At 44.3% G+C, this 17,492-nt stretch overlaps 1 protein-coding gene across 2 annotated transcripts in view; it reads left to right on the top strand.

Moving 5' to 3' along the window:
- Positions 1 to 17,492, top strand: part of SASH1 (SAM and SH3 domain containing 1) — a 213,625-nt gene that overhangs the window by 164,415 nt on the left and 31,718 nt on the right. Inside the window, exons 1-3 of one of the 2 annotated variants that reach the window (XM_017889952.1) lie at positions 5,451 to 5,869; positions 10,990 to 11,122; positions 16,233 to 16,579. In XM_017889952.1, coding sequence (XP_017745441.1) covers positions 5,858 to 5,869; positions 10,990 to 11,122; positions 16,233 to 16,579 — 492 coding nt within the window. In that variant the 5' untranslated portion in view covers positions 5,451 to 5,857. Of the gene's footprint in view, positions 1 to 5,450; positions 5,870 to 10,989; positions 11,123 to 16,232; positions 16,580 to 17,492 lie in introns of those variants that run through there. The other variant, XM_017889951.1, reaches the window with a different exon arrangement.

Genomic DNA, 17,492 nt, shown 5'->3' with positions numbered 1-17,492 from the left:
GTGTGCCTCAATTTCCTTACCCAGAGATGAGTCCTCCCACATCGAATTCCTATATCTCTGTGTTTTTCTCACGCAGTTGTCATGGTTGACCTTAACATTAATCATATTTCTGAACTTCTCTTGGGGCTCTCCCTACCCATTCAGACTTCTAGATGATAACGTTTGTAAATCCAGGGAATGCTGGCTTCCTCCTATTGCTATTCCTTGCCTTTCCTGATGTCTTGAATCAGTGCATTCATTCATTCATTCATTCATTCATTCATTTCAATCAGGAAATATCTGTTTAGCACAAACACAGATATTTATTTATCTGAGTGGAAAAGAATATCGTAATTCTCAGTGTTGGTAACTGCTTGTGAGATTTTAAAACAATACAACTTTTCTTCAGAGCAAGTTGTCAATATGTGTCAAAAGTCTTAAAGACACACCCTTTTACCCATCAATTCTACAATCGAATCATCTTTCTAAAAAAAAAAAGTGTTAGATATGTTAGAAATTTTACCACAAAGTGTGCATCCCAGGATTATTTGGAAACAGCCAAATGTCTAATTATGGGGACCATGATATCAGTAAATTATGGTATACTTTGATGACTAAATACTACTGTATCATTAATACATTGTATTATAGTGAATATTTGTTGACATGTGAAAATGTTCAAAACATATAGCTTTAAAAAATGGGCTATAAAACAGTGTGGCTACGGTATACACCAGGGGCCCGGAGTTTCTCTAAAGGAAAATCTTTTGAGGCAGCCATGGCTCAGAGAGGGACCCCACTTACAGGCAGATGTGTTATTTCCACTTAGACGGTGCGTGTAATTTGAGGGAGGATTTGGGGACACTGATAGTGACTAGAGGAGGTGGAGAAGGTAAAGGTCAAAGATCACCCTTTCTTGTAAAAAAAAAAGAAACATCCAGAAACATCAGGGTGTATTTTGTGTGTGCGTGTGCATATGTGTGTGTATGGGGAAAAAGTGGGAAGGCATAAACCAAAATATTAGCAAGTTTTCTATCTGAGTACGGGATGATATGTCATTTCTCTTACTACTTTGTGCATTTTTGCATTCTCCAAATTTTTAATAATATATGTCATGTGTAGTCAGAAACAATAAATGCTACTAACATACAGATGTGGAAATGAATGTGGTCAGGCTCATTGTCTGCGTGACAGTTAGTGATGGGCTAGGGAATCTAGCAATGACAATATATGTGCTAAGTCCTTGGATAAAATATATTTAATCTAAAGGAGATGAGGAGCAAAGCCAGGAGGGCTTTCCAGAGGAGTAAATATGCAGACTGAAACTTGAAGGATGAGTAGGAGTTAGGGGTGTGGATGCAGTCAGCAGAGCTGTTTGCAGAAGAGGAGCCGTCAGGGCAGTGAAGGGCATGGGGTGTTTGAGATGCTGCGAGGAAGCAGGGAGTGAGGACCAGGTACTCTGATGCCCTGTCCACCACGTGGTATCTGAAGAATGGAGCACGATGTACCAGAAACTGAATCTGACCATGCACAGTCACATATTCCATGATAAGGCTTTTGGACCTTGTTCCAAGGAGCTAATAAGGAACAATTCCTCACCAGAGGAGTCAGATACTGAAATCCCTTCTCAGCAAATTTGCACACCTACTGTGTTCAAGCCCGCCACCCATAGAACAGGACCAGCAGTGGCCTTTCCTCACAAAGTCTATCCCCCAATCCGTCCCTCACCAGGGAGCTTCCCAGGGTGGCCTGACTCAGTCTAGTCTTTCAAATATCCCACAGTTTACTCTGACACATGGCCAGGGCTGGGAGCCACGGGGCTGGGGAGTCTCAACTTCTTCATTCCACAGTTATCGCACCAATATTTATGGGGGTTCTACTATGGGTGGGTACTAGGAATGCAAGGAGAAGGAGATCAGACAAGGCTCCTGGCCTGGGGAGCCTCCTGTTTTCTGAAAGTTAAGCCATGGTACGTCCTCACAAAGGGCCCAACATTGAGTATCTTGATAAGTACCTGAATCACCCCCTGAGAGGCATGGCAGTGAGGTTAAAAAGGGGTGGACAAGGTCGGCTCTGTCTCCCATCCTCTTAGGACACTCCCCAAGTCCTGTGCTATGAGGAGAGGCCGCTCAGGGGAAGAAGTGGGGATGTATCCTTCCCGCCACCCTCTCCAAAGTATCTGGATAAATCAGTGCACGAACTTCATGTGTATTTCACGTGGAACGAGGACTTCCCTACCTGCCAAGCTCTAGGCTTCACATTCAAGGTCTCGTTTTATCCTCTAGAGAGCCCTAGGATGCTTCTCACTGCCTATCTTAGAAGTGAAAGAAGAAACACGCCCACAGCCACACACTCTTCCCATGTGGCACAGAGGGGATCTGAACCTGTGTTGGCTCCGAGTCTTCTCTGTATCTGAACAGCCTGTCCAGAACCAGCCTCAGATGCTGGCCATATGACTAGCTTTCACATGTAAAAAGATTGTTGGTTTTTTCTGTTTTTGTTTTTTGAGACGGAGTCTTGTTCTGTTGCCCAGACTGGAGTGCAGTGGCATGATCTCGGCTCACTGCAGCCTCTGCCTCCCGGGTTCAAGTGATTCTTGTGCCTCAGCCTCCTGAATAACTGGGATTACAGATATGCACTATGCCTGGCTAATTTTTGTATTTTTAGTAGAGATGGGGTTTCACCATGTTGGCCAGGTTGGTCTTAAACTCCTGGCCTCAAGTAATCTGCCTGCCTTGGCCTCCCAAAGTGCTAGGATTATAGGCATGAGCCACTGTGCCCGGCTGGTTGTTGGTTGTTTTTTTTTTTTCCTTTTTTTCTCCTTGGAGACTGAATGTCGCTCTGTCACCCAGGCCGGAGTGCAGTGGCATGATCTCTGCAACCTCTGCCTTCCAGGTTCAAGCAATTCTCCTGCTTCAGCCTCCTGAGTAGCTGGGATTACAATGTGTGCTACAACGCCTGGCTAATTTCTGTATTTTTAGTAGAGATGGGGTTTTACCATTTTGGTCAGGCTGGTCTTGAACTCCTGACCTCATGATCCGCCCACCTCGGCCTCCCAAAGTGCCGGGATTACAGGCGTGAGCCACCGCGCCCGGCCTGGTTGTTGGGTTTTTAAGTGGTCTTTGCTATTTACACAGCACCTAAAAGAAAAGTTTGTGAAAATTAGGTGTTGTCTGAACTCTAGTGAGTTATGAATAGAAGACTGCAGACTTAATAATAAGGCTGGGCGTGGTGGCTCATGCCTGTGGTCCCAGCACTTTGGGAGGCCAAGGCGGGCAGATCACCTGAGGTCAGGAGTTTGAGACCAGCCTGGCCAGTATGGTGAAACCCCATCTCTACTAAAAATGCAAAAATTAGCTGAGCGTAGTGGCAGGCGCCTGTAATCCCAGCTACTTGGGAGACTGAGGCAGGAGGACTGCTTGAACCTGGGAGGTGGAGGTTGCAGTGAGCTGAGACTGAGCCATTGCACACCAGCCTGGGCAACAAGAGCAAAACTCCATCTCAAATAATAATAATAATAATAGTAAAAATATTAAGTCCTTATTGAACTCCAGTTCAACAAGGATTTCACGTACATAGTATTTAATACAACCACACTGTAAGAAAAATGTTACTATACCAAATTTATGTGCAGGAATATTAAGACCCATAAAAGTAAAGTGACTTCCTAGAGAACTTGATAATGAAACCCAGGTTGTTCTATCCCCTGAGACTTTGGGCTAATCCCCTTCCCTTTACCCCAGTCTCATCGGGGTACTCTCATTTTCTTCATTTTTATCCTGTAATGAAGGAATTCGGTGGAAAATGCCTACACTCAGTTTTAAGGAAGTGTGGGCATAACTTTGCAGCACAGTTGTCAGTCTTGGATGAAGAAAGGCCTTGTTGAGTAGATAGTGGCACAGGAGCAAAACCATGCAGTCTCAGATTCTGCCCCTGCCATTGCTGTGACATGGGATCATGTATGCAGTTGTTGAACACAGTGCCTGGGAATGGTGAGCTTTGGACAAATCCAAGTATTGGAAGTACAACATCAGGAAAGCACCTGGGCCATCAGGTGGTGGCAGGGGAGGGGGAGTTTGTGGGAGAATCAGTTTGTGAAACGGGGAACTGGGCAGTGTAGGGAAGGTGTGGTGAGCCCTTGCAGGAGAAAGAAGAGGAAATTCCATAAAGGTTGGGAGGAGATACTTCTGAGCAGAAGACAGAGTGGGAGAAGGGAGTTTAATTCTTGGCAAGGAGTGAGAGACGCCAGCCCGCCCAGGAAAGAAGAGCAAGACAAGAGCCGAGGAAAAGGGGATGGAGCTCTGGTGATCTGATGCAGAACCTGTAAAGTGTGCACGGTGAAACATGAGCCTCCACTTGGGAGCTTCGTATTCCAATTCCCTTTTGTTGTTGTTGTTGTTGTTGTTTGAGACGGAGTCTCACTCTGTTACCCAAGCTGGAGTGCAGTAGGGCAATCTTGGCTCACTGCAGCCTCTGCCTCCCGGGCTCAACCCATCCTCCTATCCCAGCCTCCTGAGTAGCTGGGATTACTGGTGTGTGCCACCACGCCTAACTAATTTTTGTAGTTTTAGTAGAGACAGGTTTTCACCATGTTGCCCAGGCTGATCTCGAACTCCTGGCCTCAAGTGATCCGCCCACCTCAGCCTCCCAAAATGTTGGGATTACAGGTGTGAGCCACTGTGCCTGGCTGTTTTTAGTTTAGGTTAACCCTGAATCCTGTCCAACTCTAAATTTCTGTCATTTTAAGGAGGTACAGTGGTTCATACGCATTCCTGAGTCCTGTGTAGCTAGGTATTTTATGTTGTGTGATGTCCTATAAAGAGATAGGCTCAAGCATCATACATCAAGATTCACCCAATAGGAGGGACATCTAGAAACAAGCAGCTCAAACTGTGCTGTGGGAATAAGTGACTTACCCAAGTAAATGAACTTAGCCCTGAAAAGACGAACGTGACTTGCAGCCCACGTCATGGAGACTTTGTATGGATTTTTAGTCCTGTGTTGTTTAGACAATGTTCTGTTTAAGTAACAGCATGTGCCTAGCGGCTCCCCTGAGATCCTTGAGAAAATTAAATGATCATCTTGTGACACAGTCCTCATGCTCACATTTCTAGAATGCAGGAGAACTCAGATGCTTTGAAACGGGCATTAAAACAATTTGTTAAGAGAGTTTTAGAAGCACCAATGAAGGGGAAATATCCTACATTTACTCTGGTTGTTAAAATTTTAAAAAGGAATGGGGAGAGAGAAAGTGACAACTCTAGGAGAAAACCACAATCATAAGTTTTAATTCAGTAATTTCAAAAATAGCCATCGGAAGGTGTCTATTTTCAATTGAGACTACTCCCTTAAGGGGTGTTCAGAAGAATGTCTGCAAAAGAGATCTTTTAAGGGTTAGTCCTTGTCCTCCTTGTCCTGGATTTGCTCAGATTCTCGCGTTCTTTTTTCTGTCTCTGGAATTCCATAGACAGTAATTAAGGAACTGGAGGCCAGCAGGAGGTCAGAGAGCCTTCCTCAGTGAAAACAGGGATTGTTGGCCATGCACAACACTCCCTTTTTTCCTTGTGGTGAATAGGAGATTTGCTTAGAGCTGATGACTTATGCCTTTCTTGCAAGTTATGCAGTTAGCAAGCGACTGGGGAATCAGTCAGCAAGCAGAAAGAAGCTAATTGAATCCAGTGTCTTCCCCTTTCTCCTTCGGATACTGAGCTGTGACGGTGGAGCCTGATCATGTAACTCCACAGAGACATGCTCCAGGAGTGCCTAATCCTAATTTTGAGATTGCGGAGTTGATGCCACAAGAGTGAAGACACTCTCCGAGTGGGGAGGGGGGTGGGAGGTACCAGACGTCTTCAGAATTGCCCCTTAGACTTGCTAAATGCCGAAGCCGGTAAGTCTCTGAATGCGTTTAATGGGAAGGGAAGAATGTGTTTTCTGTTGCTTCAAGTAAAAGTTTTTGCTGCTCCTGCCTATGATGTTTCTCTCTCTTTCCTTCTTAAATTCCTCTAAATTTGCCCTTCTTCCTCTGTTTACTTCCCTACCTGGTAACCCTGAACTTTTTTGCCCGGCATTTTCACCAGTGAAAATGCGTAACTTTTGGAGAATAGTGAATATTATTTTGAGAATTTGAGACAATGAGCATATATGGCTCAGCTGTGAATTGTGGAGGCTTTTCCTGGGGAGGACTTGCATTCAGACAGTGTTGCACATTGCTTTTCATAAGCTTATATCTGATTGGCTTCCTTCTCTTAACTTTAAGATTAATGCTGTGGCACAGCCGACCTAGAAAGCTGAAGCATATATGTCTGATCATGCACTAGGTTAGACACACCAGTGTGAATTTCACAAGCAAATACATTTCCAGTTTCAAATTGCTTTTCAGAAATGTTTAAATATCTCTCGGTGTTATGTGGCACCGGGGGAGATAAGTGGGCTTACTCTGGGTGTTAATTGTGACAGCGTGTTGTGTGTTTTGAGCTAAGGAAACAAGCTGAGTGAGAGTGCTTCTGCAAAGGGCAGAGCTGTAATCCTGTGATCAGCGTGGTGGTCTCAAGCGGTCCTCCAAAGGGTCTAGCTGCTCCTTGCAAGTTTGTTTTAACATTTATTGCAGCACATTGCCACTGTGCCTGCACAACTGTGCCATATGGCTTTTGGAAAGGATTTGCTCTGCTCTCTGTAGTCCCAAGAACTGTTACAGGGTCCGGTGAAGTATCTGTTGCCTACCAGCAGTGACAGGTTTACTTGGAGCAGTGAGGGGGTGCGTTTAGTGAGCTCCGGCACACAAATGTTTGTACTTACAGATGCTATTCATTTTGTTCCTTTTTTTCTGATCATCCAGCGTATAGCTGTGTTATAAAAAGTTCTCCACGCTGGCTCCATGTCTTTCCTATTAGAACATTGCAGATGTGTCAAGGATACACTTGTTCCAAAAGAAGCTGGGAAGGAGGGAGGCTCCACCCTCCTCCCGGTGCCAAACGGGCCCCATAGGTTCCTCATTCAGCAGTCTGGCCGGCAAATGGTGTGCTATCTCTTTAAAGCGGCTATAGTTTTGTGTCTTGGCTTGGTCAATTTGTTATGGTTTAAAACTGTGGAGCCAGCTGTCTGCAATCTGATGTAATGTTGCTATGGAAACCAGAAATGAAACACTTAAGCATTCACCACAGAATTACTACATATAGCATTAGCCAAAGTAATTAAAAGTTGAGCCATATGGGCTTTCTGCTGGAAAAAGTCTGCAGAGGAGAGGCTGGAAATCAAATGTTTCTGTTTACAATATTGGAAATCCATTTTTCCACAATGTTTGGTGGGATAAGTTGCCTTTTTCTCTTGAAGGTTTTCTGGTGAGGAGCTGTCTATATGATTGAACTCACCTTCTCGTTTAGAAGATGAGCTATTTAACTCTGACCCAGGGTGGGACAAGGGAGGGGAGGCCACACTATCTCATGTTTGAATGTGTGTGAATATATGCTTTTATTTTTTAACTTTAGTTTATTTAAAACCTGTTCTATAATAGTGCTGAGCCTATTTCCTAAAATCAATCATTTATTTTATATACAATGCAGATTTCCTCTCTCTTCTACAAAGTTCTTCACATAGGAAGATTTCTTTTAAAATATACATAGTATTTGAATTTAAAATTATATATTTTGATATTTATAAAATAAAATTCTCAAGCCCCCATCCCTAGTGGTATATTTCCTGAATAAAAAGATGTGCTGGCCGGGCATGGTGGCTCACGCCTGTAATCCCAGCACTTTGAGAGGCCAAGGTTAGGGAGATCACCTGAGGTCAGGAATTCAAGACCAGCCTGGCCACCATGGCAAAACCTCGTCTCTACAAGAATACAAAAATTAGCTGGGTATGGTTGTGTGTGCCTGTAATCCCAGCTACTCGGGAGACTGAGGCTGGAGAATCGCTTGAACCCAGGAGGTGGAGGTTGCAGTGAGCTGAGATCGCGCCATTGCACTTCAGCCTGGGAGACAGAGCAAGACTCCGTCTCAAAAAAAAGAAAAAAAAAGGACATGCTATGTTATTTTCAGCATTTGGGAAGTGGAATATACTTAAAAAGAGAAATATGACATGAGAAATTCAAGATTTACTCTCCAATTTAGAAGAAATGCAAGCCTTTTACAGTGTTTTGTGTTAAAACAGCTGGAGAGAATTTTCAAAGGCAAATATTTCACAACTCTTTTTTCCTCTGTACTCAGTAGGAAATGAGAAGTCAACACCTTTCCATCAATATCATGGATGGAGCAATACATTCTTGGGATAGGTTGTTGAACTCAAGTAACTTCTAGCCTGACTTCTAGGAAAATTTCTGTTTAACACACACACACACACACACACACACACACACACACACACACACACACACACATTTCTTGGATGACCTGGGTTTTGTGTTGCATTTTTCTTCATATAAATTGTGCCACATCTATCTTGTCTAGTGTCCAAAACATAATCATGGAAAAGAAGGACTTGGTTGCCATGGTTTGTGATTTGTCAATGACAAACACCTCAAATCTTGATTTTTCTAGAAAAATAAAAATAGCATTAAATCAAAGGTATAAAGAAGTATAATTCGAAGGTATAACTCAAAGGTATGTTTCTCAAAAATAAATGGAACTTGTGGAAACGGTTAAATAAGTACCTGAAACATGTTATTTTTTGCCACAGTGAATCTGGGCAGAGGAAACTAGGACTTTATGAGGAAGGCAACACCTTTAAATCTACTGTCCTGGTTTAACTATTTTGATTTCTCCTTGGAAAGTTCACTCTACTGCATATAATGATTTGTGTCTTTGTGGACTAAAATTTTTGTATTACTTTTTTCTATACCCCATTTCTCTTCTTACTGCCCACTATCCCATGCATGCACATACCCACACCACCACCACCAACCAGCAAACTAGGTATGAGGTATACACGTCAGTAATTTTCATCCTATAACATAGCTTCTTATATTTTGATTACAAACAATCTGTACCTATTTCATTTTCATTTGATTTCAACATTTTTAAATGTGAGGGTTAGAGACATATTCTAGGTTTGTCCCGTTGATAGTTATAGAGACTTTCTATAACATAATGTTGATTATTCTTCCATTAGAATTGCTTGGCTTTTGAGCTACATCAAGAGGGCAGAATGTTTTTAAATGTTTATATGTAATTCCATGCACTGTGGGTTTTTCAGGTGCTGGTTACCCAGAATGAGGGTTAACCAAGTTCTCATTCCTCTGGTTGACCGCTCCAGCCGTTTCATCACACGTCAACAATCCAACCAAGTAGAAATGAAACTCAAACTAGACAATACCATTCTGTATTAGGAACTACACTTATTATTCTAACTTTTTTTTTTTTATTTTCAGTTTTAAGCCTAATTGCCAGCATCCAGTGTAGCTTCTCCCCTGGGAGTCCAGTTCCCATTCTTTATTACCGGGTAACCAGTACTTAGCTTTAATTCTGAGACTTGCAGGCAACATTTTATCTAGGAATTTTGGAGAAATTGGACATAGATATCGATACACTTTACAGAAGAGAAGTCTGAGAAACACTTCTGCCTGGTGACTTGCTGATGTTAGGTTTATAGTTAACCATAAGTGGGTAAACAGTTTGCTGATAGTCATACAGGGAGAAAGTATCATGGCTCCATGTCTTGAGTTCCAGGGTGAGGACAGAGGCCAGGAAATCAGTTGTTTATATCCCTTACTATCCTTGTACTAATGTTTGTGCCATAGTGCAAAGAGGACTCACGACGTGCACCATTTTTATGCTTAAGTAACGCATAGAAACTCTACCTCTTCTTCTCTTGAGGTATTATCTGCAACTCTTGCTTATCTGTTTTATTGTCTGTAACACTGAGATTAGTGAGAGCTTTTCTTCAGGAGAAAATCTCTGCATTAGACTCGTGTTCAGAGATGGGGCTTGTTTTTGTTCTGTGTGTTCGTTTGCATTTGTCTTCCTGCTATTCCATGAACGGGGTTGGAGGAAATGGAGAGAAGGTTGTTGTCAAGACATGCGATGTGAGCTGGAATTGCTCATCCGCTGCACAGGGTGTGCCGAGGCGGCTGCTCCCAGGCATGCCCACGCACCCGTGCTGCACGCTCATTTAGCCGGAGACCTCTTTTGCTGTTTCACATTTTGAACAGATAAAACAGAGGAAGCTGCATATTGAATGTTGGAGCTGACTTAGAAATGAAACCCTCATTTCGTTCACAAGGAAAGGATTGTTTTTAGCCTGGGTCACTGCTGCAGAGAGAGATTTTTTTCCCTCTCTCTGTAATGTTTGATACTTGAGGGAAAACAGCTGGGCCTGAGCATGCTGACTCCCTGCAAAGTGCAATGGGCTGTGGGGAATATGGACTGTACTGTATGGCTGAAAGGTCAGCCTTTTCCCTTGTCTCTCTTGGAGGAATGCAGGGTCTGTCCTCACATTTGCCTTGTGATCCCTTAGAAGGAGCCGGGAGAGGCGGAAGGGCTGGCTGCAATGTGGCAGACAGTCTTAGCCAATGGGATGGAAGAGGCTGTTTGCATCTCTTTCCCTTTGCTGCCCTGCTGTTTTGATTTTGGGGAGGGCTGGAAAAAGTCAACAGGATTTTGGTTTGGAGAAGTAGTTGATGACCACGTTAAACAGCAAGTCCTGATGGGCCAGACAGATGAGAGCCTGACCCAAACCACAGCAGTGAAACTGGAATTACAGGGCCAGCGTTGGAGGGAGAATCCTGCTGGAGTCCTCCTAAAAGAGGACAAGGAAGTAGTTGAGATAGATGCCCCCACAGGCCAGTTGAGGGCAAGGATGTGTATTTCGGTGCCTAGGACCTAATTCTACCCTGAATTAGACCTTAAGATGGTATGTGGTGCTTTGTAAACCTCTTGGGCAAATTTGTTGGTTCCTGAAGTTCAGCAACAGAGCTGCCGAGGATCAGACTGGCAGCAAGGCCAGCTATATCCAGCCACACAGGCAAAGCTTGGAGCAATTACCTGATTAACTTTTCCTTTGTTTCTTTGCCAGTCAAGAGAACAATCGGATGATGAGACCGAGGAGTCGGTGAAGTTTAAGAGGTTACACAAGCTGGTAAACTCCACTCGCAGAGTCAGAAAGAAACTAATTAGGGTGGAAGAAATGAAAAAACCCAGCACTGAAGGTAAAAAAAAAAAAAAAAAAAGGCAAACTCCACCCTGGTTATTCCAAAAGAAATTATTTGGGGTCAGTTTCTCAGTAGAAAAGGGATACGATTTCAAGTGGAAAATGCATTGAGCTCTGGCTAAATCTGGCAGAACTGTGCCTGCCAGAAGAGTGATGCTTAGATGCGATGATGTGATGGAATGAAGGGTCCTGGTGTCAGGCGTTTGGGATGCTTAGTCATTTAAATTTAAAAGATGGGAAATGGAAATTTTCTGGAGGTGTAGTGTAGCTTCATGTATGAGCTTATACCATTTTATATAAACTTTCTAACTTTTTCACATGAGTCTCCAATCCCAAAAAGGACTATGGTTCTTGCTCAGTGAATTTAGTTCAGATTTCATATACGTACATTTTGAAAAAATGCCTAACAATCAAAGCACCTAATATCCCTTTCAATTTCTCAGGGATGATTTGTTCTTCCTGTAGAGAGTCTCAAGTCTCAATTCAAATGGGGGCTTTAAGGACCTAGGATTCTAAGGGAATCTTTAAGATTTGTATTGCTGGAGTTAGCCAGGTGAAACAATAATGTCAAAAGAGACATCAACTTGGATTTATTGAAATGGATAGTTAGCCTTTGAAGTATAATTATGACAGTTCAAATCTCAACCTTATTCATCTCTCTTGTTAGTAATGTGCATTTGCAGTATCTTATAAATTCTCCCCAAAAGGTAAAATAAAAAAATAAGGTTTTCTGTTTGAAAATGATAATAATTGAATTGGATAAAATACTGGAAAGAACATGCTTTTAAAAAAAGCACATTACTTGTTAAAATGTCATATCTACATTGTGAGGAATTCCAAATTTTAACATGTAGGTTTTAAAATTATTTTTGTAGAGGCATTTTTGTTATATAGAATAAAGTCATGTAAAGAAATGAATTTCCCCTTATTTGCAAAGATAAGGTTTTTTTGTTTGTATTGCTGCTTTTAATTTGTGTTTGCTATTATTCATGGGTTTAAATCCCTTAGAATAATACTGAAGCTAAGTGGGTAACTCTGAGAGAATGGGGATTAGAAGGGAAAAGAAAAACATAGGGAGAGAAATCAGCTTTATGGCCAATTTCGTAAACTAGGGTTGTTTTCAATTCTGGAGTTTCATAAGGGTATCTTTTTGCGTGGTAATTCTGTTTACATTTGGATGCAATGCTGATTTTACATTTGGGTGTTTTAATACCTGCCCACCAGTTGTGAATTCCACAGTATTGAATGTACCCTGTGGCAACCGTTACTGCAATCACAGACAGTGTCAGTTGGTACTGTTAGGGAGAACCATATGGGATTGCCAACATTCAACTTTAAGGGCACATTTTGTAACAAATCTCATGAACACTCGGCCAAAATCAAGTCTCAAATATAACAAATAGATGGGTGGGGTTCATCCGTAACTGAGATAATGTGGGTAAAGTACCTAGTCCTGGGCCTGTTCCCCAGTGGGCCCTTCACACATGATAGTGGTATGTTAAGGCAGCCTTTCCACTAGAATAACATGATTAAAAATACAAACATTGTAATTTGCATATTTATGTCAGAATAAATCAGTCCAACTATCTTTGAGAGGCATCGGTTGAAAAGGAAAAATATACCAAAAGGAGTAACTCTAGAGTAAAAAGTAATAACCATATGGAATTCTGGCTCTGAACTTTAATTTATCTGGGCACAAATCAGCCTTCACAGATGGAAGATGGATTTAGTGAGCTCCAATCCTAAGGTACACTCTGGCATCTGATGAGTCAGGGAGCTGAGTTGCCATTGGCCAAGCTCACCGTCTTCTCAGGAGAGGCCCCAGGTGTGTGTGTTGCTCAAGGCGCCTGCTTTGGGTTACCTCCCAATTCCCTGCTAAACTGGAGCTTCCTCCAACCCCTGCACAACAGAGAACTCTCTGAGGGTCCACACTGGCAGTGGTACTTGGAAGAGGCTACCTTGGCCCCTGTCCATCTCGCAGAGCAGGAAGGATTCGTACTCCAGTAGGCACCCCCCAACTCCCCCGCCCTTGGACTTACAAAGGGTTGATCCTTTAACTTCCTGCGTGCCTGTGCTAATACCAAGTTGTCTGCATGATAATTATCACATACTGAGGGCATGCCACGTGCCAGGCACTTTCCCAAACACTTTAGATTTTATGTTCTCTTTAATGTCATCCTCAGAATAGCTAGCAGAAATAAGCACTTACGCCATCCTCATTTCACAAATGAGGAAACTGAGACTCAAAGAGGCTAAGTAATTGACTCCTGGCCACTCAGCCAGCCAGCAGAAGGCCCAACAAGATGTCCAGGCAGCCTGCTTCCTGACAGCAGCGTGTTCTCACTCTGCTGCCACCTCTCTCTGCCCCACCAGGTCTGAAGTCCTTGGAAAGCCAGGAGAGAGATCAGTTCTTCACCCACTCTCACCCTTGCACCCTGGGTTTCAAGTCCTTATCCTGGCACGGACAACCCTGGCCAATCTTTAATCTAGGCTACATCAGTGCCCTTTACCTGCCCATTTCTGTGTCTTTGCTGTAGAATGGACACCCTTCCTTCCCTCATTGCTCGCACTCAGTTCTCTCCAGGAATGAATCACCAGTTTTGTAGAAAGCTTTTCAGCTCATACAGCACCTTCACATAACTCTTTTATGAGCATAATGTTTACTGTTATCATCACAACAGCTTTGCCAGGGATATTATGGAAAGATAGGTAGGAATCATTACAGATGAGGAAACAGAGCCTCAGAGCCAGGAAGTAATTGCCCAAGGTTATGGAACTGTGAGTGGCAGAGTCAGGCTGGATGCAGAGCATACCCCTGAGTTCCTGGCATTAAGTCAGCCCATAGCCTACCTCTCTCCTCCTGCCAAAATCACCTTGCCTTTGGTAAGCAGGTCTCAGCTGAAGAAGATAGATGGAGGCCTTCATGTGAAGCAAATCCCAGCAAATGTGATGGAGTGAGCTCATCTTGATGGTCACTCTTCCAGTAGGAGAGTTGTATGCTTAAGTCAGAGAAGGATGAGAGAAGAAATGCTCCAAGTTCAAGCAGTCCAGGTCAAGGTTGGGATTCCAGGCCACTGGTCAGGCCCAGTGCACTACATACAGCCTGCACTACAGGAGGCCTGCCCTCAGCACCAGCAGATGCAGCCTCTTGGGAAGCATTTACTGCATATCCCTCACAACCCCTTACCAGATGCTGACTTTCCTGAACCCGAGAATAGAGCTACATTTGTCATGGACATGCGTTCACCAGCTGGTTCCAGACTCAGATGTGACACCAAAGTATTGGAATCTCTGACAACAATCCTAAGCACAGAGCCCAGAAAATGTCCAAAACAGCTGCTGAGTGACAGATCCTTAGGATACGCAGGGTGGACTCACCTGAATTCTCTGAAACCCCTTAGGACTGTGGGTGGAGAAGGGCCTTTGCACATCTGCATGGACACCTGGGCAGATGGTGAAGCCACAACCACACTCGACTTCTTTAATAGGGAAGTCCGTGGTTGGGCTGCCCCTGCCACAGGTTGTGCCTCTAGTCTTGGCTCAGTTACTTCTTCTTGGAAGTGGAGGGTAGACTGTAACTAGAAGAGGTTGCCGTTTTTATTTCCAACAGCATAAGAACCCTTGGTCTTCACACCTTGTCAGTCAGGTGTCCTGAGGAAGGAGCAGGAAACTTCCAGGGTATTTGTACCCTGCCTCTGGGCTGGTGAATTTCTGTTAGAACCCCAAATCCTGCCTTTAAAGTCCCCCTGAAAGATCCCTGAACAATTCTTCAGGGGACTATGGGCCAGGCAGATTTTTACATCTTCTTTCCCACTTCCCACCCTCCCCACCACCGTCTGCTGGACATGAATGTAAAGTTGACCTTTGGTTGTATTTAATAGCAGGTATTCTTTTTGTTGTTGTTGTTAGATTTGTACCTATAAATCCCATCAATTGGGAAAGTAAGCCATTTTAGAATTTTAAAGGACTGCTGCTGTTCTTTCCCCCTCTGAGTTTTGCTCTGAACTGAGCATAGCTCCCCTTTTTCTCTGACATTTACCACACACGGGCGCCCTCGTCCCAGCTGGTATATTTAGTGCCATCCTTCTGTTCCAAGGAACTTTTCCTTTTTTCCTCTTCACAATTCAGCGGGTGGAAAGCTGCAGAGCTCAAAGTTTCCCTATAATTAAAGGGACACAGCCAGTTGGGATCGCTACACCCACAGTTTGACCTACTTCTTTTCTCACATCTGTTCACATAACACATGCGGAAAAGAACTTGGTTTTCCTGCCAGCAAGTCCAAACCTTTCCACTGGGCTCTGGAGGGCTTGGCTTGCCACCTGGCTCCAGTGAGGGCTTCAAGAGCTGGAATCCCTGAGACCAGTGGGACCCTGGAGCCGCCTGCGTGTCAGGGCCCTTAAACGCCCTTGTTGCTTCCTAGCGAGGCCTGAGTTGATGGGAGTATCTGGCCGGAATCACTGAGTTTCCTGACTTTTTACATTTGCCCTGTCAGCTGGAGATGATTTGTCAGTCACATTTCCAGGATACAACCCTTTATAGTGTTTCTCCCCACCAAAACTTCCTTGGAGATTTAATCGCTCAAATGGCATATGTACCAATAAAACAATCACTGTCAGCCACATGACATTTATCACACTCCAACTATAAAAAGTCACCAGAGCCAACATAAAGGAGTGCCTTTCAGAAGGGGGAAAGATCCTGATTCCTAGTTTCAGAGGGTTGCATTTACAAACTGGGAAGGGCATTATCTCGAAATGCTAAGGCATATTGTGATTATGGCTAGCTTAGATTTTGCAAATGGCATTTTAAATACGACTGTGAAGGTGTTAGGTCTACAAAGATATTTAAAGAAGGAGAAAACACATCTGAAACCTTTTAACGTTGAGCTCATGTGAAACCATGTATTTTCACAGTATATTTTCATTTTTCTGTACATATGTAAGTGGGAGCTGGGTTTATAAAGAGGGTCATGATACGGAGAAAGATATTGCTGTGGGCTAGCTATCTATATGGGCTAGCTTATTTTTTGCAGGGTGGTGGGTGTAAAGAAAGACGTATGCAAGAATGCAAAGGTGTGTTCACAAGAGATTCTGTTGGTTTCCCTCCAGGTGGGGAGGAGCACGTGTTCGAGAATTCGCAGGTCCTGGATGAACGGTCCGCCCTCTACTCTGGTGTGCACAAGAAGCCTTTTTTCTTTGATGGCTCTCCTGAGAAACCTCCCGAAGATGACTCAGACTCTCTCACCACGTCTCCATCCTCCAGCAGCCTGGACACCTGGGGGGCTGGCCGGAAGTTGGTCAAAACCTTCAGCAAAGGAGAGAGTCGGGGCCTGATTAAGCCCCCCAAGAAGATGGGGACATTCTTCTCCTACCCAGAAGAAGAAAAGGCCCAGAAAGTGTCCCGCTCCCTCACCGAGGGGGAGATGAAAAAGAGTCTCGGGTCCCTGAGCCACGGGGTAAGTACGGATGGTGTTTGCTTCTATGACAACCACCGTCGCAGGCACCACCTTCTGGTGTCCCTGGAGGAGTTTCAGAGTGTCCGGAAGCAAATCCGCTTGAAGAAAACGGATACTAATTATTCCTGTTCCAGAGCGTTTCTCTGCCAGCGTCCCTCCAGAAAAGGCATCACCAGCACCACCTGTGACCTGCAGCTGCTCCGGCAGAAAGGCAAAGGGGGCGGGAGCTGTGGCTTCCCCGGCAGGAGGGTGCGCGGGCGCACCTCGGTCAGCGAGTTCAATATCACCTACGTGGTGGAGAGGAGCCTGTACAGCCACCTGAACCTGACCCAGCTAGTGCGGCCTGCCTCAGACAGGACCCTGAGCAAGGCTGAGAGACAGGACCTGAGGCGGTGCCTGCTGGAGGAGGATGAGGAGGCAAAGAGGAAGTGGGCCGCCACGGTCGACCGCTGTACTAAAAGGGTTCTCTTGAGAATCCACCAGAAGTCTGTGAGTCACAAAGATGGTCCCGAGGACGGCCTTGTCATTTCTGTGATGTGCAGTCAAGCATTATGGCCTTTCTTCTGCGGGGACTGACTTTCTCCCCTCTCTCCTGCTCATGACGTCAGGGCACATCCCACCATCACCTTCAATTTCAAATCCTGCTTTCACTTCCAGGCAGCTTTCACCTTCTCTTCCGTTTCTCCTCTTGTCAGATGAAGCTGTTTGAGTGCCCATTAAAATAAGCATTGAAGCTGATCCAGAGAGGGGCTTCCAGGGTACAGGGGTGGGGTTTGGCTGCCTCCAGGAGTGGCTGTCTTGATTCTCCGCCATTGTGTCACTTGACCTCAAAGAAGCTGATTCAAAACAGAAGGGCATTTCACCCTGGAAAGAGATGCTTGCTCTTGGTTTTAAAATTAAAAGAATAGGAGCA

This window comes from Rhinopithecus bieti, unplaced genomic scaffold (assembly GCF_001698545.2).
Source record: "Rhinopithecus bieti isolate Rb0 unplaced genomic scaffold, ASM169854v2 scaffold_18644, whole genome shotgun sequence".
Lineage (NCBI taxonomy): Eukaryota > Metazoa > Chordata > Mammalia > Primates > Cercopithecidae > Rhinopithecus > Rhinopithecus bieti.
This window is presented reverse-complemented; position numbering and strand designations above follow the sequence as displayed.